General features: G+C 56.6%; 1 protein-coding gene across 1 annotated transcript in view; it reads left to right on the top strand.

The window, feature by feature from the left end:
* The first annotated feature begins 629 nt into the window (after window positions 1–629).
* The window catches only part of LOC144595406 (amyloid beta precursor protein binding family B member 1-like), a 29,912-nt gene continuing 5,423 nt past the window's right edge, over window positions 630–25,118 (top strand). Inside the window, exons 1-10 of the mRNA XM_078402908.1 lie at window positions 630–802; window positions 5,692–6,367; window positions 14,430–14,632; window positions 15,439–15,495; window positions 15,873–15,958; window positions 17,336–17,393; window positions 18,394–18,543; window positions 19,237–19,364; window positions 20,928–21,042; window positions 21,502–21,586. Coding sequence (XP_078259034.1) covers window positions 653–802; window positions 5,692–6,367; window positions 14,430–14,632; window positions 15,439–15,495; window positions 15,873–15,958; window positions 17,336–17,393; window positions 18,394–18,543; window positions 19,237–19,364; window positions 20,928–21,042; window positions 21,502–21,586 — 1,708 coding nt within the window. The 5' untranslated portion in view covers window positions 630–652. The remainder of the gene's footprint in view (window positions 803–5,691; window positions 6,368–14,429; window positions 14,633–15,438; window positions 15,496–15,872; window positions 15,959–17,335; window positions 17,394–18,393; window positions 18,544–19,236; window positions 19,365–20,927; window positions 21,043–21,501; window positions 21,587–25,118) is intronic.

Raw genomic sequence — 25,118 nt, 5'->3', positions numbered from 1 at the left:
ACGGAGGTGGACTTGGGGGGTGGGGTGTTGGGGCAGAGGGGCCGGGGATGGGAGGGGCGGTGGGCACCGACACTGAAGAGGGGGAGGGAGCAACGCCCCACCTTGAGGACCACAGCCCCAAACCCTCCCCATTCCCCCCTCTCCCCATTACGACCATGACATAGGAGCAGAGATCGGCCGTCCAGCCTCTCGCTCTCCTCCCCCACCCTGACCCCCGCTCACACCTCACTCCCCACATCCTATCCCACCTCCCATCCCCCCCTCAGTCCACCCCTTCGTCCCCCCCACTCGCCTCGTCTCTCACCCCCCCACTCCCCTGCTTCTTGCCACTCCCCCAGCACCTCTCACCCCCTCCCTTCCAGCCTCTCCCCACCCAACTCTCTGCCACCTCCCCCCCTCCGTCGTCCCTCCCTACCTGGCAGTGTCTCCATGGCTGTGTCGTGAGCGGGGAGAGGAGGTGTGGGCTGGGCAGGGAGGTGCTGGAGTGTGTGGGGGGGGGGGCGGGAAGAAGTTTGTGGGTACACAGTAGGGCTGTGCTGCCTGTCTGCGCGGCGCAGGAAGCAGCGAGGGGGAAGGCGCAGTGCGATGCACGGCAGCTCTGAGCGCTGGTGTATGCGAGCAGGTGCAGCTCCTTGCACCTCTCCTGCACGGGATGGGCTGCCTGCGAACCTGTCTGTGCGGTGGGGACTGGAGCCTGCTGTCTGCAGCGGGGCTGTGGGCTGAAGCCAGGGGCCGCAGGGGCCGAGATGCAGTGGAGCGCAGGGGCAGAGATGCAGCCGAGTGCTGGGGCACCGGGGAGCAGGTCTGTGTTCGGCGATGTTACTGCGAGAGAGAGCGTGGCAGCTGGTGATGGGCTGAAGCTGTGGCAACCGCGCTGCCAAATGTAGCCTCACGCTGCAGACTAATTGTCACTTTCCGAGAGGCGACACTTGTGTGCAAACAGCGTCTCTCTCTAACGCTGGTGCTGCTCTGTAAGCTGAGTTGAAGCACATACATTGAGAATGTCTTTAGTCAGAGGGTGGTGAAGCTGTGGAATTCGTTGCCACAGACGGCGGTGGAACACAAGCCGTTGGGTATTTTTGGTGAAGCAGAGATAGACAGATCCTCGATTAGTAACGGCATCAAAGGCTATTGGGAGAAGGCAGGAGAATGGAGTTAGGAGGGAGAGATAGATCAGCGAATAGATGATTGAATGGCGGAGTTGACTCAATGGGCCGAATGGCCTAATTCTGCTTCTATCACGTGGGATGCTTCCCCATCTCTGAGATCTACTGTGCAGGAAGGAACTGCAGATGCTGGTTGACAGTGAAGATAGACACTAAATGCTGGAGTAACTCAGAGGGTCAGGCAGCATCTCTGGAGAGAAAGAACGGGTGACTTTTCGAGTCGAGATCCTTCTTTAGACTGGGAGTCAGGGGAGAGGGAGACATAGAGATGTGTACGGGTAAGGTCTGAGAACACAGATCAATGGGAAGGGTTATCAAGGAAATATAGAATGTAGTCCTAGTTCTCCGACTAGTTTACTGTCCTCCTGATTAAATATTACTGACTTTATGCCTCATTGTCGCCTTCCCCATAGTTAACAACAAACCAATCTATATTTCCTTGAGCATCGTCTCCTTTGATCGGTCATTTTTACACCTGACCCTCCCATATCTCTGTCTCCCATTCCCCTGACTCAGTCTGAAGAAGGGGCTTGACCCGAAACGTCACCCATTCGTTCCCTCACCCCAGATAAATTAGCAAAGGATTGCGAGCAATTTTGGGCCCCATATCTTAGGAAGGATGTGCTGGCTCTGGAGAGGGTCCAGAGGAGGTTTACAAGAATGATCCCAGCAATGAGTGTGTTAACCTACGATGAGCATTTGTCGGCACTGGGCCTGTACTCGCTGGAGTTTAGAGGAATGAGGGGGGACCTCATTGAAACGCACAGAATAGTGAAGGGCTTGGATAGAGTGGATGTGGAGAGGATGTTTCCACTAGTGGGAGAGTCTAGGACTAGAGGTCACAGCCTCAGAATTAAAGGACGTTCTTTTAGGAAGGAGATGAGAGATTTCTTTATACAGAGGGTGGTAAATCTGTGGGATTCTTTCCCACAGAAGGCTGTGGAGGCCACAAGTCAGTGGGTATTTTTAAGGCAGAGATAGATAGATCCTTGATTAGTGTGGGTGTCAGCGGTTATGGGGAGAAGGCAGGAGAATTGGGTTCGGAGGGAGAGATAAAACAGCCATGATTGAATGGCGGAGTAGACTTGATGGGCCGAATGGCCTAATTCTACTCCTATTCCTTGTGATCTAATGAAACGAGGCAAGGTTCAGTTAACGTGGGGACGTTTACTGCAGAATGAAGCTCCCTCTACTCTGTCCCCACTGTGATCAGCTGGCACGAAGGGCTGAATGGCCTACTCCTGCACCAATTGCCTCTTGTCTAGTGTCCCCAGCCAGTGGAGCCACAGGTTACACCACTGTGTGCAGTTTTGGTCACCCAGCTGCAGAAAGGATTTTACCTGGGCTTGCGGGGTTGAGTCACAGGTTGGACAGGCTGGGACTTTGTCCTTTGGAGCGTAGGAGGCTGAGGGGTGACCTTATTGAGGGGTACAAAATCATGAGGGGCACGGATAAAGTGAAAGCTCACAGTCTGTTTCCTAGGGTAGAGGATTCTAAAACTAGAGGGCACAGAGTTAAGGTGAGAGGGGAGAGATTTAAGAGGGATCTCGGGGGCAACATCTACACTCGGAGGGTGGTTCGTATCTGGAACGAGCTGCCAGAGGAAGCTGTGGAAGCGGGTACAATTATGGCTTTTAAAAGACATTTGGACAGATGTATGGATAGGCAGGGTTTAGAGAGATATGGGCCAAATGCAGGCAATGGGACTAGCCCAGAATGCCAACTTGGTTAGTATGGACAAGGTGGGGCAAAGGGCCTGTTCTCGTGCTGTACAGTGCCATGACTGTCCTCTAGCTTTAGACTCCTCTACCCTGCGGGGAAAGGCTGGCAATACACCTTATTAGTGTCCCTGAAGATAGACACAAAAAGCTGGAGTAACTCTGCGGGACAGGCAACATCTCTGGAGAGAAGGATTGGGTGACATTTCAGGTCGAGACCCTTCTTCAGAATCTAGAATGGATGATTGTTAGGTGAGGGGAAGGTGACAACGAGGCACACAATCAGTAATATTTAATCAGGAGGACAGTGAGACTGGTCGGAGAACCAGGGTGGGGGCAGGACGGAAAACAAAGGTTACTTTCAGTTGGAGAAGTCAACATTCATTCTGCTGGGAAGGATGAGGGGCGACCTCATTAAAGCATACAGAATAGTGAAAGGCTTGGATAGTGGATGTGGAGAGGATGTTTCCACTAGTGGGAGAGTCTAGGACCAGAGGGCACAGCCTCAGAATTAAAGGGCGCTCTTTTAGAAAGGAGGTGAGGAGGAACTTCTTTAGTCAGAGGGTGTTGAATATGTGGAGCTCATTGCCACAGAGAGCTGTGGAGGCCAAGTCAGGGGATAGACAATAGGCACAGGAGGAGGCCATTCGGCCCATCACGCCAGCACCGCCATTCACTGTGATCATGGCTGATCTTCCACAATCAGTACCCCGTTCCTGCCTTCTCCCCATATCCCTTGACCCCGCTATCTTTAAGAGCTCTATCTAACTCTCTCTTGATATTTAAAAATATTTTTATAGCAGAGATAGACAAATTCTTGATTAGAACGGGTGTCAAGGGTTATAGACAATAGACAATAGGTGCAGGAAGAGGCCATTCGGCCCTTCGAGCCAGCACCGCCATTCAATGTGATCATGGCAGATAATTCTCAATCAGTACCCCGTTCCTGCCTTCTCCCCATACCCCCTGACTCCGCTATCCTTAAGAGCTCTATCTAGCTCTCTCTTGAATGCATTCTGAGAATTGACCTCCACTGCCTTCTGAGGCAGAGAATTCCACAGATTCATAACTCTCTTGACTAAAAAAGTTTTCCTCATCTCAGTTCCAAATGGCCTACCCCTTATTCTTGAACTGTAGCCCCTTGTTCTGGACTCCCCCAACATTGGGAACATGTTTCCTGCCTCTAACGTGTCCAACCCCTTAATAATCTTATACGTTTCGATAAGATCTCCTCTCATCCTTCTAAATTCCAGTGTATACAAGCCCAGTCGCTCCAGTCTTTCAACATATGACAGTCCCACCATTCCGGGAATTAACCTAGTAAACCTACGCTGCACGCCCTCAATAGCAAGAATATCCTTCCTCAAATTTGGAGACCAAAACTGCGCACAGTACTCCAGGTGCGGTCTCACTAGGGCCCTGTACAACTGCAGAAGGACCTCTTTGCTCCTATACTCAACTCCTCTTGTTATGAAGGCCAACATTCCATTGGCTTTCTTCACTGTCTGCTGTACCTGCATGCTTCCAGGTTATGGGGAGAAGGCAGGAAAATGGGATTAGGAGGCAGAGATCAGCCATGATTGAATGGGAAAATAACTGCAGATGCTGGTACAAATCGAAGGTATTTATTCACAAAATGCTGGAGTATCTCAGCGGGTCAGGCAGCATCTCAGGAGAGAAGGAATGGATGACGTTTCGGGACCCTTCTTCAGCCATGATTGAATGGCGGAGTGGACTCGATGGGCTGAATGGCCTAATTCTACTCCTATAACTAGTGAACATTCATACTGCTGAGTTGTAAGCTGCCCAGGTGAAATATGAGGCGCTGTTCCTCCAATGTCCCTCATCATTGGCCTGGCCAGGGGGGGGGGAGTAAAAGATACTGTCTATCTGCACCGAGCTTGATTGCAGAACTGTCTCTTCCCTCCCTCCTCCGCCCCCCCTCCCCCTCTCCCCAGTTGTCCCCCCTCCCCCTCTCCTCTGTTGTCCCCCCACCCCCCTCAGGGAGATTAATTCTCTCTCAACTTCATGCATCCCCGAGTCTCCCTTCCCCTCTCCGTGAAGGCTCTGAGTCTTCGAGTCACACAGCACAGAAACAGACCTTTCGGCCCAACTTGCCCATGCTGACCACGATGCCCCATCTCCACTAGTCCCACCTGCCTGTGTTTGGCCCATATCCCTGTAAACCTGTCCTGTCCATATACCCGTCCAAATGTCTTTTAAATCTTGTTATTGTACCAGCCTCAACTACTGCCTCTGGCAGCTCGTTCCGTACACCCACCACCCTCTGTGTGGAAATAGTTACCCCTTAGGTTCCTATTAAATCTTTCCCCTCTCACCTTAAACCTGTGTCCTCTGGTTCTTGATTCCCCTACTCTGGGTAAAAGACTGTGTGTTCACCCAATCTATTCCACTCATGATTTTATGCACCTCAATAAAATCACCTGTCATCCTCCTGCGCTCCAAGTAATAGAGACCCAGCCCACTCAACCTCTCCCTGTAGCTCACACCCTCCAGTCCTGGCAACATCCTCGTAAATCTTCTCTGAACCCTTTCAAGCTTGACAATATCTTTCCTATAACATGGTGCCCAGAACTGAACACAATATTCTAAATGCGGTCTCACCAACGTCTTGTACAACTGCAACATGTGCTCCCAACTTCTGTACTCAATACTCTGACTGATGACTTGTGTCTATCTCCCATCCTGTGCTGCGGTTCAGTGCTGTGATGCCAGGCTGTGCTAGCAGGGTGTGAGGGGCTGGGTGGCCTGGGTGTGCGGTGCTAATGCTCTCCTGTGTCCAGCAGAGTGACGGTGGAGTGGTGTTGGGAGCCATGGCCAACCAGGGCGAGGTGGTCAAAGTGAATGGCTGTGTGACCCCGTCTCTGACTCTGGACCTGCGGTCCTCGCACAACGAGCTGCTCAACGCCGACCTCAAGCGTTGCGGTGCCCCCAAGGGCCGCACGGCCTACGCTTCCACCGACCTGCCGGCGGCAATGGGGCTGGCCACCGACACCGGCAGCTGCAAGTGGGTGAAGGACGGGCGTAACCAGCTGCGGAGAGCAGCCCAGCATGTGCAGCAGGACCAGAACCGCAACGTCACTGGGCCAGAGGTGGAGCCGGAGGCTCAGGCCAAAGGGCCAGCGGACAGCCAGCCCGGCAACACCGGCAGCACCGGCGGCTTCCTGCAGTACTACATGGGGCTGGAGCTGTCGCTGGAGGGAGAGACCGAAACACAGAACACCCCCCTGCTCCTGCACCACCACCCGGGGGACAGTGCGGGAGGGGAGGGGGAGGGGGACGAGGGTGTGGACGAGGTGGGGGACGAGGGGGGGCTGGAGGTACCGACCCAGGCCCCCCCCGACGACAGGAAGGCCTCCTGCCTCTTCTTCGGGATGCGGAACACAGCGCCGAGCGACGAGGACTCGAGCTGGGCCAGCCTATCACAGGGCAGCGCGTCCTGGAGCTCGCCCGACGACCTGGGTACGGTAACGGCGCGGGGCAGGGCGGCACGGGGCAGGGCAGCATGGGGCAGCATGTCCTGGAGCTCGTCCGACGACCTGGGTACGGTAATGGCGCGGGGCGGCACGGGGCGGGGCAGCGCAGGGCAGCATGGGGCAGGGCAGCGCTTCCTGGAGCTTGCCCGACGACCTGGTACGGAAACGGCATGGGGTGGCATGTGGCAGGGCAGCACGGGGCAGGGCAGTGCGGGGCGGCATGGGGCAGCGCGGGGAGGCATGGGGCAGGACAGCACGGGGCAGCGTGGGGTGGCACGAGGCAGCGTGTGGCAGCATGGGGTAGGGCAGGATGGGGCAGTGCGGGGCGACATGGGGCAGCGTGGGGTGGCACGAGGCAGCGTGTGGCAGCATGGGGTAGGGCAGGATGGGGCAGTACGGGGCAGGGCAGTGCGGGGCGACATGGGGCAGCGTGGGGTGGCACTAGGCAGCGCAGGGCAGCATGGGGCAGGGCAGGATGGGGCAGTGCGGGGCGACATGGGGCAGCGTGGGGTGGCACGAGGCAGCGTGTGGCAGCATGGGGCAGGGCAGGATGGGGCAGTGCGGGGCGGCACGGGGCAGTGCGGGGCGATATGGAGCAGCGTGGGGCGGCACTAGGCAGCGCAGGGCAGCATGGGGCAGGGCAGTACGCTAACAGCACGCCACAGTGCAGTGCGTCCTAGAGCTCACCCACCAGCCTGGGTACGGTAACGGCAAAGGGGCGGAGTGGGGTGTCTCGGCGCTACACTGGGCAGCACGGTAACGGCATGGCTCAGCGTGGGGCAGCGCGTCACAGGGCAGCGCGTGGTGGCATGGTAACGGGGTGGCACAGTAACGGCGTGGCACTGAGCGGGGTGACGTAACGGGGTGGTGAGGCGCACCAAAGGCCAGTACGGTAACAGCATGGCGCGGGGTGGTGTGGCATAAGGCAGCGCTTCCTTGAGCTCGCCCAATGACCTGGGTGTGGAAATGGCATTGGGTGGCTTGTGGTGGCACGGCGTGGGATGGCATGGGATAGCACAGGGCAGCGTCTCCCGGGGCTCACCCAATGAGCTGGGCGCGGTGATGGCGTGGGGTGGCGTGGGGCGGCACGGCAGCGTCTTCCGGAGCTCGCCGAGTGCGGGCTAAGCACGGCACTGCGCAGCGCAGCACGGTAACGGCACCTGGACCCCAGCATCGGCTCCCGGTGATCCGGACATTCCCGGCCACTGCCGTTGGGTGCAGTGTCGAGGGACAAAGCTACCGAGTGTCCAAAGTCCCACACCGGCCCTCGTCAGTCACGGTACCGAGTGTGAAAGTGGGCACGGCACGTTACTGTTGTACAAGACAAGGTTTACTAGAACGCTGCCTGGATTAGAGGGCTTCAGCTACAGGGAGAGGGAGAGGGTACAGAGGAGGTTTATCAGAATGCTGCCTGGATTAGAGAGTTGTACAGCAGAGGAATCTAGGAGTGCAGGTACATAGTTCCCTGAAAGTGGTGTCACAGGTAGACAGGGAGTGTTGTAGAGCAGAGGGATCTAGGAACGCAGGTACACAGTTCCCTATAAGTGGTGTCACAGGTAGACAGGGAGTGTTGTCGAGCAGAGGCATCTAGGAACGCAGGTACATAGTTTCCTGAAAGTGGCGTCACAAGTAGACAGGGTGGTCAAGAAGGCTTTCGACATATTGGTGTTCATTAGTGTTGAAGTTGAGAGGTTATGTTACAGTTGTACAATACATTGATGAGGTGTATTGTGTGCAGTTTTGGTCACACTGCTATAGGATGGATGTTGCTAAGCTGGAAAGGGCGCAGAGACGATTTACGAGGATGTGGCCAGGACTCGAGGCCCTTAGCTACAGGGAGAATCTTTTACCTCGGGTAGGGGAATCAAGAACCAGAGGACTTGGGTTTAAAGTGAGAGGAGAAAGATAGGAACCTGAGGGACAACGTTTTACACCGAGGGTGGTGGCCATTAGGGTACGCAGGCCCGGGTCATAAGGAATAGGAGTAGAATTAGGCCATTCGGCCCATCAAGCCACTGAGCATAACAACATGTTTCCAACAGCAGGTCATAAGTGATATGAGCATATAGTTGCTGCCTTGCAGCCCCAGAGACCCAGGTTCGATCCTGACTACGGGTGCTGGCTGTACGGAGTTTGTATATTCTCCCTGTGACCACGTGGGTTTCTCCGGGTGCTCCGGTTTCCTCCCAACTCCAAAGACCTGCAGGTTTTGTAGGTTAATTGGCTTTGGTAAGAATTGTAAATCGTCCCCAGTGTGTGTGGGATAGTGTTAGTGTTGGTGATCGCTAGGTCGGCACGGACTCAGTAGGTTGAAGGGCCTGTTTCCACACTGTATCTCTAGTTTAAACTTGACTAAACTGCACTAAAGTCCCCCCCTGCTTTCCACGAATGCGATTGTGCACACAGACAGCACCCCGTGGTCAGGATCGGACGCTACGCCACTACGCCGCCCAAAATGAACGTCTGTTTGAATGTCTCTGCGACGGTCTCTGGATACATCTGGGTGAGAATCCCAACGGTGAAGAGATGTTGGTGCGTCCCTGTTGTAAATGTCTGGCCTCAGAGTGGACTCACTCCTGGATATCGGCGAGACCAAGTGCAGGCTCAGCGATCGTTTCACTGAACACCTCCGCTCAGTCCCCCGAAACCTACCTGATCTCCTGGTTGCTCAACACTTTAACTCCCACTCCCCCATTCCCACACTAACCTTTCTGTCCTGGGCCTCCTCCACTGTCAAGAGGAACAGCAAATTGGGGGAACAGCAACAGCACCTCATATTTCCCTTGGGTAGTTTACACCCCAGCGGTACGAACATTGACTTCTCCAACTTCAAGTAGCCCTTGCTTTTCCTCTCTCTCCATCCCTCCCCTTCTCAGTTCTCCCACTAGTCTTACTGTCTCTGACTACATTTTATCTCCCTACCACCCACTCTCCTGACATCACTCTAAAGAATGATCTCACCAAGCTTTTGTAGCGTGCTATTGGAAGACAATACATGATTACAATCGAGCCATTCACAATGTACAGATACATGATAAGGGAATAACGTTTAATACAAGGTAAAGCCAGTAAAGTCCAATCAAGGATAGTCCGAGGGTCACCAAAGAGGTAGATGGTAGTTCAGCACTGCTCTCTGGTTGTGGTAGGATGGTTCAGTTGCCTGATAACAGCCGGGAAGAAAATGTCCCTGAATCTGGAGGTGTGCGTTTTCACATTTCTGTACCTCTTGCCCGATGGGAGAGGGGAGAAGAGGGAGTGACTGGGGTGAGACTGGTCCTTGATTATGCTGCTGGCCTTGCCGAGGCAGCGTGAGGTGCAGATGGAGTCGTTGGAAGGGAGGTTGGTTTGTGTGATGGTCTGGGCTGCTGGCCTTGCTGAGGCAGCGTGAGGTGCAGATGGAGTCGATGGAAGGGAGGTTGGCTTGCGTGATGGTCTGGGCTGCTGGCCTTGCTGAGGCAGCGTGAGGTGTAGATGGAGTCGATGGAAGCGAGGTTGGTTTGTGTGATGGTCTGGGCTGCGTCCACAATTCCAGGGGAATACCCCTACGTCTCCTCATCAAGTGGTGAACCAAGACTTCACTGTCTTCTCTCCACGTCCCAGCGGTCTCAGGCTCAGTCCCCGTACAACAAACCCTGCATCCCTGCGACCGGCCGGGGTGGGCAAGGTGATGGAGACGGCTTGTGGCTTCACCGCCTTCACATGCTCCGAATTAGCAGATCATACTTTAGTTTCTTATTGTCACATGTACCGAGGTACAGGATAGAGCATTTGTTGCGTGCTATCCAGTCAAAGAAAAGACGAAACATGATTGCAATCAAGGCATGCACAGTGCACAGATACAGGATAAAGGGTTCAGCATTTAATGCAAAATATAACATTAAAGTCTAGCCACAGATACAGATCAACAATCACACATTACAATCGCACCACACTTTTAAATCTTTCACTTCAGTTCAGTTTATTGTCACGTGTACCGAGGTACAGTGAAAAACATTTGTAACATGGTACCCAGTGAGCAGAAAGACAATACATAATTACATGGATGTATTTACAGTGTACATGATAAAGGAATAACATTTTGTGCAGGTAAAGCCAGCAAATATCGATCAATGATAGTCCGAGGGTCATCAAAGAGGTAGTTAGTAGTTCAGCACTGCTCTCTGGTTGTGGTAGGATGATTCAGTTGCCTGATAACAGCCGGGAAGAAACTGTCCCTGAATCTGGAGGTGTGCGTTTTCACACTTCTGTACCTCTTGCCCGATGGGAGAGGGGAGAAGAGGGAGTGGCTAGGGTGCGACTGGTCCTTGATTATGCTGCTGGCCTTGCCGAGGCAGCGTGAGGTGTAGATGGAGTCGATGGAAGGGGGGTTGGTTTGTGTGATGGTCTGGGCTGCTGGCCTTGCCGAGGCAGCGTGAGGTGTAGTTGGAGCCGATGGAAGGGAGGTTGGTTTGTGTGATGGTCTGGGCTGTGTCCACAATTCGCTGCTTCTGGATGGAGCTGTTCCCAAACCAAGCTGTGATGCATCCTGATAAAATGCTTTCTATGGTGCATCTGTAGAAGTTGGTGAGAGTTGTAGGGGACAAGCCTTCTAAGGAAGTAGAGGCGTTGGTGTGCTGTCTTGGTCGCTGCATCACTGTGGGTGGTCCAGGAGAAGTTGTTGGTGGTTTAGACTCCGTGGAATTTGAAGTCTCTCCCTCGGCACCGTCAGTGCAAACTGGGGCCTGTGGACCGCTTCACTTCCTGAAGTCCATCACTATCTCCTTTGTCTTGCTGACATTGAGAGAACGGTTGTTGTCTCGACACCAGGACACGAGGTTCTCAATCTCCTTCCTGTGCTCCGTCTCATCATTATTTGAATCAGGCCACAGCGGTAGTGTCGTCTGCGAATGTGAAAATGGAATGAGATGTGTACAAGAGCTGCACAGTCGTGGGTGTATGAGTGAAGCAGCCTTGTGGAGCACCAGTGTTGATGATTATCGTGGAGGATGATTTGTCCTCCACCCTCACTGATTGGGGTCTGTTGGTCAGGAAGTCGAGGATCCAGTGCACCTCTACTCTACTCCAACAGCAACTGTCCACACTAAACAGCTCGATTAGAATCATGTATTGTCGTTCCGCTGACTGGTTAGCACACAACAAAAGCTTTTCACTGTACCTCGGTACACGTGACAATAAACTAAAATGAGGGAAATGGGAGGTCAGGACCGCTCTCTAGCTGGTGAGAGGACGGTTCAGTTGCCTGATGACAGCTGGGAAAAGAAAGGTTGGCATGTTGCAACTCGACCAAAGCTGGCACTGTACAAGATGTGTGAGAAGGAACTGCAGATGCTGGATTAAACCGAAGATAGACACAAAAAGCTGGAGTAACTCAGCGGGACAGGCAGCATCTCCGGAGAGAAGGAAATGGTGACGTTTCGGGTCGAGACTCAAGAAGGGTCTCAACCCTAAACGTCACCCATTCCTTTTCTCCGGAGATGCTGCCTGTCCCGCTGAGTTACTCCAGTATTTTGTGTCCACTGTGCAGTGGTCACCGCACGACAGAAAGATGCAGACGGGATCGTGAGTTTAGGAAGATGAGGAGGAATTTCTTGAGCCAGAGGGTGGTGAATCTGTGGAATTAATTGCCACAGACAGTTAGGGAGGCTATCAATGGTTTAGTTTAGTTTAGTTTACAGATACAGAGCGGAAACAGGCCATTCGGCCCACCGAGTCTGCAGCGACCTGCATTCCCTGCACACACTAGGGACAATTATACATTTACACAAAGCCAATTAACCTACAAACCTGTACATGTTTGGAGTGTGGGAGGAAACCGAAGATCTCAGAGAAAACCCACGCAGGTCACGGGGAGAACGTACAAACTTCGTACAGACAGCACCCGTGGTCAGGATGGAACCCGGGTCTCTGGCGCTGTGAGGCAGCAACTCTACCGCTGCGCCACCGTGCCGCCTTTATGGTTATCTTAAAGGTGGAGATGAACAGATTCTTGATCAGTGCGGGTGTCAGAGGTTATGGGGTGATGGCAGGAGAATGGGGTTGAGAGAGAAAGATAGATCAGCCATGATTGAATGGCGGAGAAGACTTGATGGGACGAATGGCCTAATTCTGCTCCTATCACTTATGGACATGAGTCATAGAGTGATAGTGTGGAAACAGGCCCTTCGGCCCAACTTGCCCACATCGGCCAACATGTCCCATCTACACGTGTCCCACCAACCTGCGTTTGGCCCATATCCCTCCGAACCTGTCCTATCCATGTACCAGTCTAACTGTTTCTTAAACGTGATAGTCCCAGTCTCAACTACCTCCTCTGGCAGCTTGTTCCATACACCCACCACCCTTTATGTGAAAAAGTTACCCCTCAGATTCCTATTAAATCCTTTCCCCTTCACCTTGAACCTGTGTCCTCTGGTCCTCGATTCCCCTACTCTGGGCAAGAGACTCTGTGCATCTGACCGATCTATTCCTCTCATGATTTCTCTATAAGATCAACCCTCATCCTCCTGCGCTCCAAGGAATAGAGACCCAGCCTAACAACCTCTCCCTGCAGCTCACGCCCTCTAGTCCGAGCAGCATCCTCGTAAATCTTCTCTGAACCCTTTCAAGCTTGACAATATATTTCCTATAACACGGCGCCCAGAACTGAACACAATATTCTAAATGCGATCTCACCAACGTCCTCTCCACGAAAGAATTTAGACGAGATTCACTGGAAACGTGGATTTGAGGAGTTTCACTATGGGCAGAGGTTGAACAGGCTGGGCTTGTTTTCTCTGGAGTGCTGAGGGTGAGAGGTGAGTAGACATGATGGAGCCAGAGTGGGGTCTGGTGTCAAAAACAAGGTTTACGATGTGGAGAAGGAGTTTTAAGGTCATAAGGAATAGGAGTAGAATTAGGCCATTCGGCCCATCATGTCTGCTCCGCCATTCAATCATGGCTGATCTCTCTCCGAACCTCATTCCCCTGCCTTCTCCCCATAACCCCTGACACCCGCACTGACCAAATTATTACAAGTTAGTACTGACCTCTAACTAAACCTGTTCTAAACTAATTTAAAGGGGATTTGAGGGAAGTTGTTTTGTACAGAAAGTAGTTGATATCCAGATGGCTCGTCAGAGTAGGTGGGGGAAGAGTGTGTAGGAGGAACTGCAGGTGCTGGTTTACACCGAAGGTAGACACGAAATGCAGCAGTAACTCAGCGGGTCAGGCAGCATCTCCAGAGACAAGGAATGCGTGGCGTTTTGGGTTGAGACCCTTCTTAGGACTGAGAGTCAGGGGAGTGTGGAAGGAGAGGTATCGATGGTACATAGGACAAGTGGATGGAAGATGCTGTGGGAGAGGAGATACACAGACTCCACTGCCCACATATCTCGTTACCACCTGCTCACCCCCCCACTGCTCCCCCCACCGCTCCCCCTCACCCCCTGCTCACCCCCCTCATTGCCCCCCACTCCCCCCCACTCACCCCCTCACCGCTCCCCCTCACCCCCTGCTCACCCCCTCACTGCACCCCCGCTCCCCCTTCCCTCGCCTGCCCCCCTCATCCATCCCTCGCTCCACCCCTCATCCACCCGCCCCTTGCCCCCCTTTCCCTCTCCTCCCCTTCCCTCGCCCCTCTTGCTCATCCCTCGCTTGCCCCTTCCCTCGCCGACCCCACCTCCCTCACTCACCTGACCCCACTGCCCCCCCCATCCACCCCCCTCACTGCCCTTCTCACTGCCCCCATCCACCCCTCCTCACTGCCCCCCATCCACCCCTCCTCACTGCCCCCCATCCACCCCTCCTCACTGCCCCCCACCCACCCCTCCTCACTGCCCCCCCATCCACCCCTCCTCACTGCCCCCAATCCACCCCTCCTCACTGCCCCCCATCCACCCCTCCTCACTGCCCCCCCATCCACCCCTCCTCACTGGCCCCCCATCCACCCCTCCTCACTGCCCCCCCCACCCACCCCCCCTCACTGTCCCCCCCCACCTGCCCCCCCTCATTGCCCCCCCCCACCCACCCCCCCTCACTGCCCCCCCTCACTAACCCCCCCTGTGCTGCAGACGGCGTGTGGCAGCGGGAGCCGCTGGAGAGGGACGCTGACCTGCCCGCGGGCTGGATGAGGGTGAGGGACACGTCGGGCACGTACTACTGGCACATCCCCACGGGCACCACCCAGTGGCAGCCCCCCCCACCTCCGGGGGAGCTCGACCCACGAAACCCCCCCGCCACCTCGCCGGGCATCACGCCGTCTGAGGAGCAGCAGGTAACTGGGGGGAGGTGACAGGGGAGGGGGAGGGGTGGGGGCGGGGGGAGGCGAGGTGATGGGGGAGGGGTGGGGCGGGGGGTAAGGGGGAGGGGGGTTTTCTGGGAGGGGGAGAATGGAGGGGGGGAGCTGTGACGGTGGGGTTGGCCGGGGGAGGAGTGGGAAGTGATTGGGTGAGGGAGGAGGTTGGGACTGTGCTGGGGGGGGTGGAAGTTCACTCCAGTGGAGGGGGTCACTGCATTGTGAGGGGAGTGGGGCATTGGGGTGGCTGTTGGGGGAGGGGGGGGTGGAGACAACAGGGGGGGTGCAAGTGTGGGGGAGATGGGGGGGAATGGGGCAGTGCCGTGAGGGTCACAGTATCCGTGGGGTTCACTGTGCCCGGGGGGGGGGGGGCTATTTCAGCGGGGGGGGGGCACTGCACTGGTGGGGATGAGGGGCTTCACTACACCTGGGGGGGTGACGTCATGGTGAGGGGGAGGGAGGTGGCATCACGGTGGCCTCCTGACTGACCATTCCCCCTTCACCAGCTCCTGATTGATTATCCCCCTACCCCCTTGACTGACCCCCCCTCCTAACTGAACCCCCACCCCCCTTGACTCAACCCCCCCTCCTGACTGACCTCGCCCCTCCACCCCTGACTGACCCCTCGCCCCTCCACCCCTGACTGACCCCTCCACCCCTGACTGACCCCACCAACCCCTCCACCACTGACTGACCCTTCCCCCCTCGCTCCTCCACCCCTGACCCCTCGCCCCTCCTCCTGACCCAGCGTTGACGCTGCTCTGACGCTGGCCCTTCTCTTGCAGCTGACCTGGGCCGGCTTCACTGTGGGGGACGGGTGCGACGATGCCGGTGTGTGGAAGGTAAGTCACCAACCCCCGGTAAACGGCCGGGAGCCCAGAGACACCTTCTTCAGACTGGTCAGTCTAAAGAATGGCCCCATCCCGAAACGCCACCTATCCATGTTCTCCACAAATGCTGCCTGAGCCGCTGAGTTACTCCAGCACTCTGTGAAACGTCACCTATCCATGTTCTCCACAAATGCTGCCTGACCCGCTGAGTTACTCCAGCACTCTGTGAAACGTCACCTATCCATGTTCTCCACAGATGCTGCCTGACCTGCTGAGTTACTCCAGCACTGTGCCTGTCTTCGGGGGTGTTGGTGCCTGGCTGACGGGTCTGCAGTCACTGTGTGTCGTGTGTGTGCGATCTGACGGTGTCTTTCTCCCCCCCCCCCCAGGATGCGGGCACCCCCCCAGAGAGCACGGACAACAGTCTGCGGGACTTTGAGGGAGCGACGTTACGATACGCATCGTTGAGTCTTGGGTACGTGATCATCCTCTGAGTTTGTAGATACAGCGCGGTAACAGGCCCTTCGGCCCACCATGTCCACGCTGACCAGCGATCCCCGCACACTAACATTATCCGACACACACTAGGGACAATTTACATTTACACCAAGCCAATTAACCTACAAACCTGCACATCTTTGGAGTGTGGGAGGATACTGAAGATCTCGGAGAAAACCCATGCAGGTCACGGGGAGAACGTGCAAACTGTGTACAGACAGCACCCGTAGTCGGGATTGAACCCGGGTCTCTGGCGCTGTGAATGAGTAACTCTACCGCTGCGCCACCGTGACTCTGTCCAGACTGTCCTCCCGTTGGAGAGGATGCAGAAGAGATTCACCAGGATGTTGCCTGGGCTTGTGGGGTTGAGCTACTGGGAGAGGTTGGACAGGCTGGGACTTTGTCCTTTGGAGCGTAGGAGGCTGAGGGGTGACCTTATTGAGGGGTACAAGATCATGAGGGGCACGGATAAAGTGAACACTCACAGTCTGTTTCCAAGGGTAGAGGATTCTAAAACGAGAGGGCACAGGGTTAAGGTGAGAGGGGAGAGATTTAAGAGGGATCTTACCTTCTACAGTCAGAAGTGGTCGGTATCTGGGACGAGCTGCCAGAGTCCTCTTCCCCAATGGGAGAGGGGAGAAGAGAAAGTGACCGGGCTGAGACTGGTCCTTGATGATGCTGCTGGCCTTGCCGAGGCAGCGTGAGGTGTGGATGGAGCCGATGGAAGGGAGGTTGGTTTGTGTGATGGTCTGGGCTGCGTCCACAACTCTGCAATTTTCTGCGTTCTTGGATGGAGCTGTTCCCCAAACCGGGCTGTGATGCATCCTGATAAAATGCTTTGTATGGTGCATCTGTAGGAGTTGGTGAGAGGTGTTGGAGACATGTAGAGGGCGTCTACTCCCCCCCAATGCTCCCCAGTTGCCCAGGCCAGGGTGACCCAGGCAGCGGCCCCTGGGGAGGGGGGAGGGGGGCAGGGCAGCGGCCCCTGGGGAGGGGGGCAGGGCAGCGGCCCCTGGGGAGGGGGGCAGGGCAGAGGCCCCTGGGGATGTGGGCAGGGCAGAGGCCCCTGGGGATGTGGGCAGGGCAGTGGCCCTTGGGGAGGGGGGGATGTGGGCAGGGCAGTGGCCCCTGGGGAGGGGGGATGTGGGCAGGGCAGGGGCCCGGGGGGAGGGGGCAGGCCAGTGGCCCCTGGGGAGGGGGGAGGGGGGATGTGGGCAGGGCAGTGGCCCCTGGGGATGGGGGATGTGGGCAGGGCAGTGGCCCCTGGGGAGGGGGGAGGGGGGCAGGGCAGCGGCCCCTGGCAGAGGTCGCGGTGGTTGGTGAAGCCGCTCACACTGACCGTTGTGTCTCCCAGGGGGTCAGCAGAAGACGACGGCACCAAGACCTTCAGCAACGACGACGACGAGACCAAGGTCAGGCCGACCACCCGGAGCTCACCCACAACCCCCATGTGACCCCCCCCCCCCCGACACAACCATGACCCCCCCCGACCCAAGCATGACCCCCACGACCCAACCATGACCCCCCGTGAACCCCCCGACACAACCATGACCCCCACAACCCAACCATGACCCCCACAACCCAACCATGACCCCACGACCCAACTATGACCCCACGACCCAACTATGACCCCATGACCCCATGACCCAACTATGACCCCACGACCCAACCATGACCACCACAAACCAACTGTGACCCCATGACCCAACCATGACCCAACCATGACCCCGACGACCCAACCATGACCCATTCATGACTCCCGTGTCCTCCTGTGACTCCCCACGACCCCTTGTGACCTCCCATTGCGACATCCCCTGACCATCGTGACCAGTGTTATCACCCCCAGAATCCAACCATGACCCCCACCCCCCATCCCCATCCCCCAGTGACCCCCCCCTCTGCACACTTGCGCACCCCCCCCCCCCCGCTAACCTCGCCCTGATGCCGCAGCTGTGCAGTCGCTGGGCTGGAGAGCCTGCCCCCCTCTGTGTAACCCCCCCACTCTGTAACCCCCCACTGTGTCCCCCCCCACTTTGTAACCCCCCCCCCACTGTGCCCCCCCACTGTGTCCCCCTCTCTGTGTAACCCCCCACTGTGTAACCCCCCACTGTGTAACCCCCCACTGTGTCCCCCCCCACTGTGTAACCCCCCCACTGTTACCCCCTCTCTGTGTAACCCCCTGTCGCCGCTGTGTGCCCCCCTGCTGCCCAACTGACATGCGTGTTGTTGCGCTGACCTGCGTGTTGCCGCGCTGACATGCGTGTTGCTGCGTGTTGCCGCGCTGACATGCATGTTGCTGCGTGTTGCCTCGCTGACATGCGTATTGCTGCGTGTTGTTGCGTTGACCTGCGTGTTGCCGCGCTGACATGCGTGTTGCTGCGCTGACATGCGTGTTGCTGCGTGTTGCTGCAGCAGTGCTTCCAGGTGCAGTCACTGGGCTGGGTGGAGATGCTGGAGGACGACCTGGCCCCCGGCAAGAGCAGTGTCGCCGTCAACACCTGCATCCGCCAGCTGTCCATGCACCGCGGCACCCTGCACGACAGCGCAGGGTCATGGGGACAGGTGGGTACACCTGGGGCAGGTGGGTACACCTGGGGCAATTGGGACAGCTTGGTAAAGGTGGGGACACCTGGGACAGGTGGGTATACCTGGGGCACGTGGGTAAAGGTGGGGGCATGTGGGTACACCTGGGGCACACAGGGACACCTAGGGTAGGTGGGTACATCTGGGTCAGGTGGGGGCAGGTGTGGGCTCTGGGGGACAGGTGGGTGTGGGGTGGATGGGTGGGTGTGGGGTGTACAGAGACAAACACCCTCGGCCACCCCCCCCACCGATTTGTGTCCATACCTCGCGGCCTAGTGAGTGTGGCTGTGCGGGGACTTACTAGCGATGTCTTTCCCCCCTCCCCCTTCTCTTTCCCCCCTCCCCCTTCTCTTTCTCCCCTCCTCTCCCTCCCTCCCTCCCTCCCTCTCTCTCTCCCCCCTCTGTCTCTCTCTCACCCTCTCTCTCCCCTCTCTCTCCCCTCTCTCTCCCCTCCCTCCCTCCCTCCCTCCCTCCCTCCCTCCCTCCCTCCCTCCCTCCCTCCCTCCCTCCCTCCCTCCCCCTCCCTCCCTCCCTCCCCCCCTCCCCCTCTCTCTCTCCCCCTCTCTCTCCCCCTCTCTCTCCCCCTTCTCTCCCCCCCCCCCCTCTCTCCCCCCCCCTCTCTCCCCCCCCCTCTATCCCCCCCTCTCTACCCCCCCCCTCTCCCCCCCGCAGGGCAAGACGATGCAGCTGTTGCTGGAGGACGACACGTTGACGCTGGTTGATCCCGTGACCCAGACGCCGCTGCACATGCAGCCCATCGTCAGTATCCGTGTGTGGGGCGTGGGGCGTGACAACGGCCGGTAGGAGAACACGCCACAGCCCCCGACCCCCCCCCCTCACAACTGAGACTCCCAACACCTGACCCCCCAAACCGAGACCCCCGACCCTCCAAACCATAACTCCCAACCCCTGACCCCCACAAACTGACACCCCCGCGCCCGACTAACCCCTGACCCCCCAAACTGACACCCCCGACCCCCCCCAAACCGACACCTGCGACCCCCGACCAAGCCCCGAACCGTGACCCCCGACCAGCCAAACCATGACCGACAACCCTGACCCCCCCCCCAACTGTGAACCCCAACCCCTGACCTCCCACCCTGCGATCAGCTCTCCTGCAACCCCACCACAACTCAACCCCGGGACCCCCAATATGTGACCCCCAGACCCACGTCCCCGACACCGTGATGCTTGAGACCCCTGAACCCCCGAACCCTGCTCCCCCCCCCCCCCCCCCCCCCCCACCACGTCGCCCCGGCTGCCAGCAGTGTGAGCGGACGGGCCGGGGGTTGGGGCCGGGGGCGGGGGTGAGCAGGCGGTGTTTGGCGCTGTGATCTCACGTGATTTCTCTCTCACCCCCGTGCTGCCGCTAACTCAGGGAGAGGTACAGTATCTCACCCCTCACTGTCCACCACGTCACCCCCCCCCCCCCCCAACACCCACACTCTGCATCCACCCACTGTGCTGTGTGACCCATCACACTCCATTCCCCCGCCCCCCCACTGTGCTGTGTGATCCATCACACCCCATCCCCCCCCGCCCCCCCACACTCTGCATCCACCCACTGTGCTGTGTGACCCATCACACCCCATCCCCCCCCCCGCCCCCCCACACTCTGCACCCCCCCCCACTGTGCTGTGTGACCCATCACACCCCATTCCCCCGCCCCCCCCCCACACTCTGCACCCCCCCCCCACTGTGCTGTGTGATCCATAACACCCCATCCCCCCGCCCCCCCCCCCACACTCTGCACCCCCCCCCCACTGTGCTGTGTGATCCATCACACTCCATTCCCCCGTCCCCCCCCCACACTCTGCACCCCCCCCCCCACTGTGCTGTGTGACCCATCACACCCCATTCCCCCGCCCCCCCCCACACTCTGCACCCTGTCCCGTGCTGTGTGACCCATCCCCCCCATCTGTGTGTTTCTTCACCATGAAGCTGCCATCTCCCATCGACAGGCCCCTGTCTGTACCCCTTATCCCCCCCCCCAACCTGTGCCCCTCTCCCCCCTCTCTGTGCTGTGGGAGGGGTGGGGGTGAGGGAGCACCGCACTGTGCTGTGGGAGTGCTGGAGTAACTCAGCAGGTCAGGCAGCATCTGTGGAGAACATGGATAGGTGACGTTTCAGGGAGGGACCCTTCTTCAGACTGGGAGTCGGGGGAGAGGGAAACGAGAAATAGAGACAGTGATGTGGAGATAGAGAATCACAGAGAGGGAGCAGTGACAGACGATGTTACTGAACTTTCATCGCAGAGAGGAGAACTCGGCATCCTGGGGTGATGCTGATGCCCGCCCCAGGGCAGCCCCTCTGTCTGACCCCCTCTGTCTGACCCCCTGGTGTTTGCCCACCCCCCACTGCAGGGACTTTGCGTACGTGGCCCGCGACAAGCTGACCCGCGTGCTGAAGTGTCACGTCTTCCGCTGCGACTCCCCCGCCAAGGCCATCGCCACCCGGCTACACCACATCTGCTCACAGGTACCCCCCCCCCCTCCTCCTCCCCACCCCTCACCCCCCCATTCCTCACCCCCTCCTCCCCACCCCCTCACCTCCTCACCCCCCTCATCCCCCCATTCCCCACCCCCTCACCTCCCCACCCCCCTCATCCCCCCATTCCCCACCCCCTCACCCCCCTCCTCCCCAACACCTCACCCCCCCATTCCCCACCCCCTCACCCCCCTTCTTCCCCACCCCCTCACCCCCCTTCTTCCCCACCCCCTCACCCCTCCTGCTCCCCAACCCCTCAACCCCCATTCCCCACCCCCTCACCCCCCATTCCCCACCCCCTCACTACCCTCCTCCTCCCCTCCCTCTCCCCCACCCTCCCTCTCCCCCTCCCTCTCCCTCTCCCCCTCCCCCTCCCTCTCCCCCTCCCCCTCCCTCTCCCCCACCCCCACCCCATACCTCACCTTGTCCCTGACGCTCTGCTGTCGACAGATCATGGCCGATCGTAAGGAGACCAAGTCCTCCATGAACGGGCTGCTGTTCGACCACTCCAAGCTCGTCGACGTTCCCTTCCAAGGTACGTGTGTTGCGGCTCAACCATCGTCCCTGCCTCCACCACCTCCCCCGGTAGCAGCCTCTACTCCCACCGCCCTCTCCCACCCACCGCCCTCTCCCACCCGGCCCCTCTCATCTTCAAGCTGTGCCCTCGTCTTTGACATTCCCACCCTGGGGAGAAGGTTCTGACTGTCTGCCCTATCTACACCTCTCATGTACTTCGAGTCATACAGTGGCCCTTTGGCCCAACTTGCCCACACTGACCAACATGTCCCAGCTCTACCAGTCCCACCTGCCCACGTTTGGTCCATATCCCACCAAACCTGTCCTATCCATGTACCTGTCTAACTGTTTCTTAAATGTTGGGATAGTCCCAGCCTCAACTACCTCCTCCGACAGCTCGTTCCCTACACCCACCACCCTCTATGTGAAAAAGTTACTCCTCGGATTCCTATAAAATCCTTAAACCTATGTCCTCCGGTCCTCGATTCCCCTACTCTGGGCAAGAGACTCTGTGCATCTACCCGATCTATTCCTCTCATGATTTTGTACACCTCTATAAGATCACACTTCATCCTCCTGCGCTCCAGGGAATAGAGACCCAGCCTACTCAACCTCTCCCTACTGCTCAGACCCTCTAGTCCTGGCAACATTCTCGTAAATCTTCTCTGTACCATTTCTAGCTTGACAGCATCTTTCCTATAACACGGTGCCCAGAACTGAAGACAATGCTCATTCAACACAACACAACACCACACAATACCACACCACACCACACAACACAACACAACACAACACAACACCACACAACACAACACAACACAACACAACACAACACAACACAACACAACACAACACAACACAACACAACACAACACAACACCACACAATACCATACAACACCACACAACACACAACACCACACCACACCACACCACAACACAACACAACACAACACAACACAACACCACACAATACCACACCACACCACACAACACAACACAACACAACACAACACCACACAACACAACACAACACAACACCACACCACACAACACAACACAACACCACACAATACCATACAACACCACACAACATACAACACCACACAACACAACACCACAACACCACACCACAACAACACACAACACACAACACAACACACAACACCACACAACACACAACACCACAACACCACAACACCACACCACCACACAACACAACACCACACAACACCACACCACAACACAACACAACACACAACACAACACACAACACCACACAACACAACACCACACAACACAACAGCACAATACAACGCAACACAACAAAACAAAATACCACAACACAATAACACAATACAACAACACAGCACAATACAATACAATACAATAACACAACACAATACAACTCAGTAACACAACACAATACAATAACACAACACAATATAACAATACAATACAATAACACAACATAACAAAATACAACACAATACAATATCACAACACAATACAATAACACAACACAATACAACACAGCACAATACAACACAATACAATACAACACAACAACACAATAACACAATAACACAACACCATACAACACAACACAATAACACAACACAATAACACAACACCACACAACACAATACAATAACAACACAATACAATACAATAACACAACACAATAACACAACACAACACAATAACACAACACAATACAATAACACAACACAATACAATAACACAACACAATAACACAACACAATACAATAACACAACACAATACAATAACACAACACAATACAATACAATAACACAACACAATACAACAATACAACACAACACTCCCATCAGGCCCCCTCTCCCCTCTTCCTCTGGCATTACAGAGAAACCCATCCAAGTCTGCCCAGGCTGGTCTGTGCCAGTGGAGTTCCACTGGGGTCTGTTTTATCTGTTTGTCATTGATATAAATCATTTGGATGTCATTTAGTTTAGAGATACAGCATGGAAACACGCCCTTCGGCCCACCGAGTCCGCACCAACCAGCGATCCCCGCACATACTAGTTCTGTGTTACGCCATATTCTCATCCACTCCCTACACACGAGGGGCAATTTACAGAAGCCAATTAACCGTCAAACCTGCATCTCCTTGGGATGTGGGAGGTAACCGGAACACCCGGAGAAAACCCACATGGTCACAGGCGGAGCGTGCAAACTCCACACAGACCGGTGTTGCAGCGGTAGAGTTGCTGCCTCACGGCGCCAGAGACCCGGGTTCAATCCTGACTATGTGGGTTATCTGTACGGAGTTTGTACGTTCTCCCACACTCAAATCGTGTGGGTTAGTTTGGTTAAATGGCTTCAGTAAGAATTGTAAATTGTCTCCAGTGTGTGTAGGATAGTGCTAGTATTCGGGGATCGCTGGATAGTGCGGACTCGATGGGCCGAAGGGCCTGTCTCCACGCTGTGTATCTAAACTAAGTTAAATTAAACAGCATCCAAGATCAGGGTTGAACACGGGTGTCTGGCGCACTGAAACATAGAACCATAGGAAATAGGTGCAGGAGGAGGCCATTCAGCCCTTCGAACCAGCACCACCCATTCATTGTGATCATGGCTGATCATCCACAATCAGTAACCCGTGCCTGCCTTCTCCCCATATCCCTTGATTCCACTCGCTCCTAGAGCTCTATCAAACTCTCTTTAAAATCCATCCAGTGAATTGGCCTCCACTGCCCTCTGTGGCAGAGAATTCCACAAATTCACAACTCTCTGGGTGAAAAAGTTCCTTCTCACCTCAGTTTTAAACGGCCTCCCCTTTATTCTTAGACTGTGGCCCCTGGTTCTGAGGTACGTTTACTGAGGCAGCAGCACTACCCGCTGCACTGTAAGCGTAGACAGGTTGGTGAGTGAGTTGTGGCCGACACCGAGAGGCGGCGGTAAACAGCGCGGTGCAGGTCAGGCATGGAGACGGGCAGAGGAGGGGCATACGGAGTTTATTGCCAGCTAGCGCTGCACTGTGGGTGGGCCCATGCTGCAAGGGTGCCGGTGCAGCATGGGTGCAGGTGCAGCATGGGTGCAGGTGCAGCATGGTGCCGGTGCTGCAAGGGTTCCGGTGCTGCAAGGGTGCTGGGACCGTCTCCAGAGGTGATCGCGACGTTGGTGATGCGGTGGTGCCTGCAGAGATCTAAACCTCCCCCTCTCTCTCCCTCCCTCTCTCTCTCTCCCCCCCCCCCCCACTCTCTCCCCCCCCCACTCTCCCCTTCTCTCTCCCTCCCCCTCTCTCCCTCCCCCTCTCTCCCTCCCTCCCCCTCTCTCCCTCCCCCTCTCTCCCTCCCTCCCCTCTCTCCCTCCCTCCCCCTCTCTCCCTCCCTCCCCCTCTCTCCCTCCCTCCCCTCTCTCCCTCCCTCCCCCTCTCTCCCTCCCTCCCCCTCTCTCCCTCCCTCCCCCTCTCTCCCTCCCTCCCCCTCTCTCCCTCCCCCTCTCTCCCTCCCCTCTCTCCCTCCCCCTCTCTCTCTCCCCCCCCCCCCCCCCCCCCCCCCCCGGTGAGC

The sequence above is a fragment of the Rhinoraja longicauda genome, chromosome 7 (assembly GCF_053455715.1).
Source record: "Rhinoraja longicauda isolate Sanriku21f chromosome 7, sRhiLon1.1, whole genome shotgun sequence".
In the NCBI taxonomy this organism is placed as follows: domain Eukaryota; kingdom Metazoa; phylum Chordata; class Chondrichthyes; order Rajiformes; family Arhynchobatidae; genus Rhinoraja; species Rhinoraja longicauda.
The sequence above is the reverse complement of the archived record's forward strand: the minus strand, read 5'-3'. Positions and strand labels throughout refer to the sequence as shown.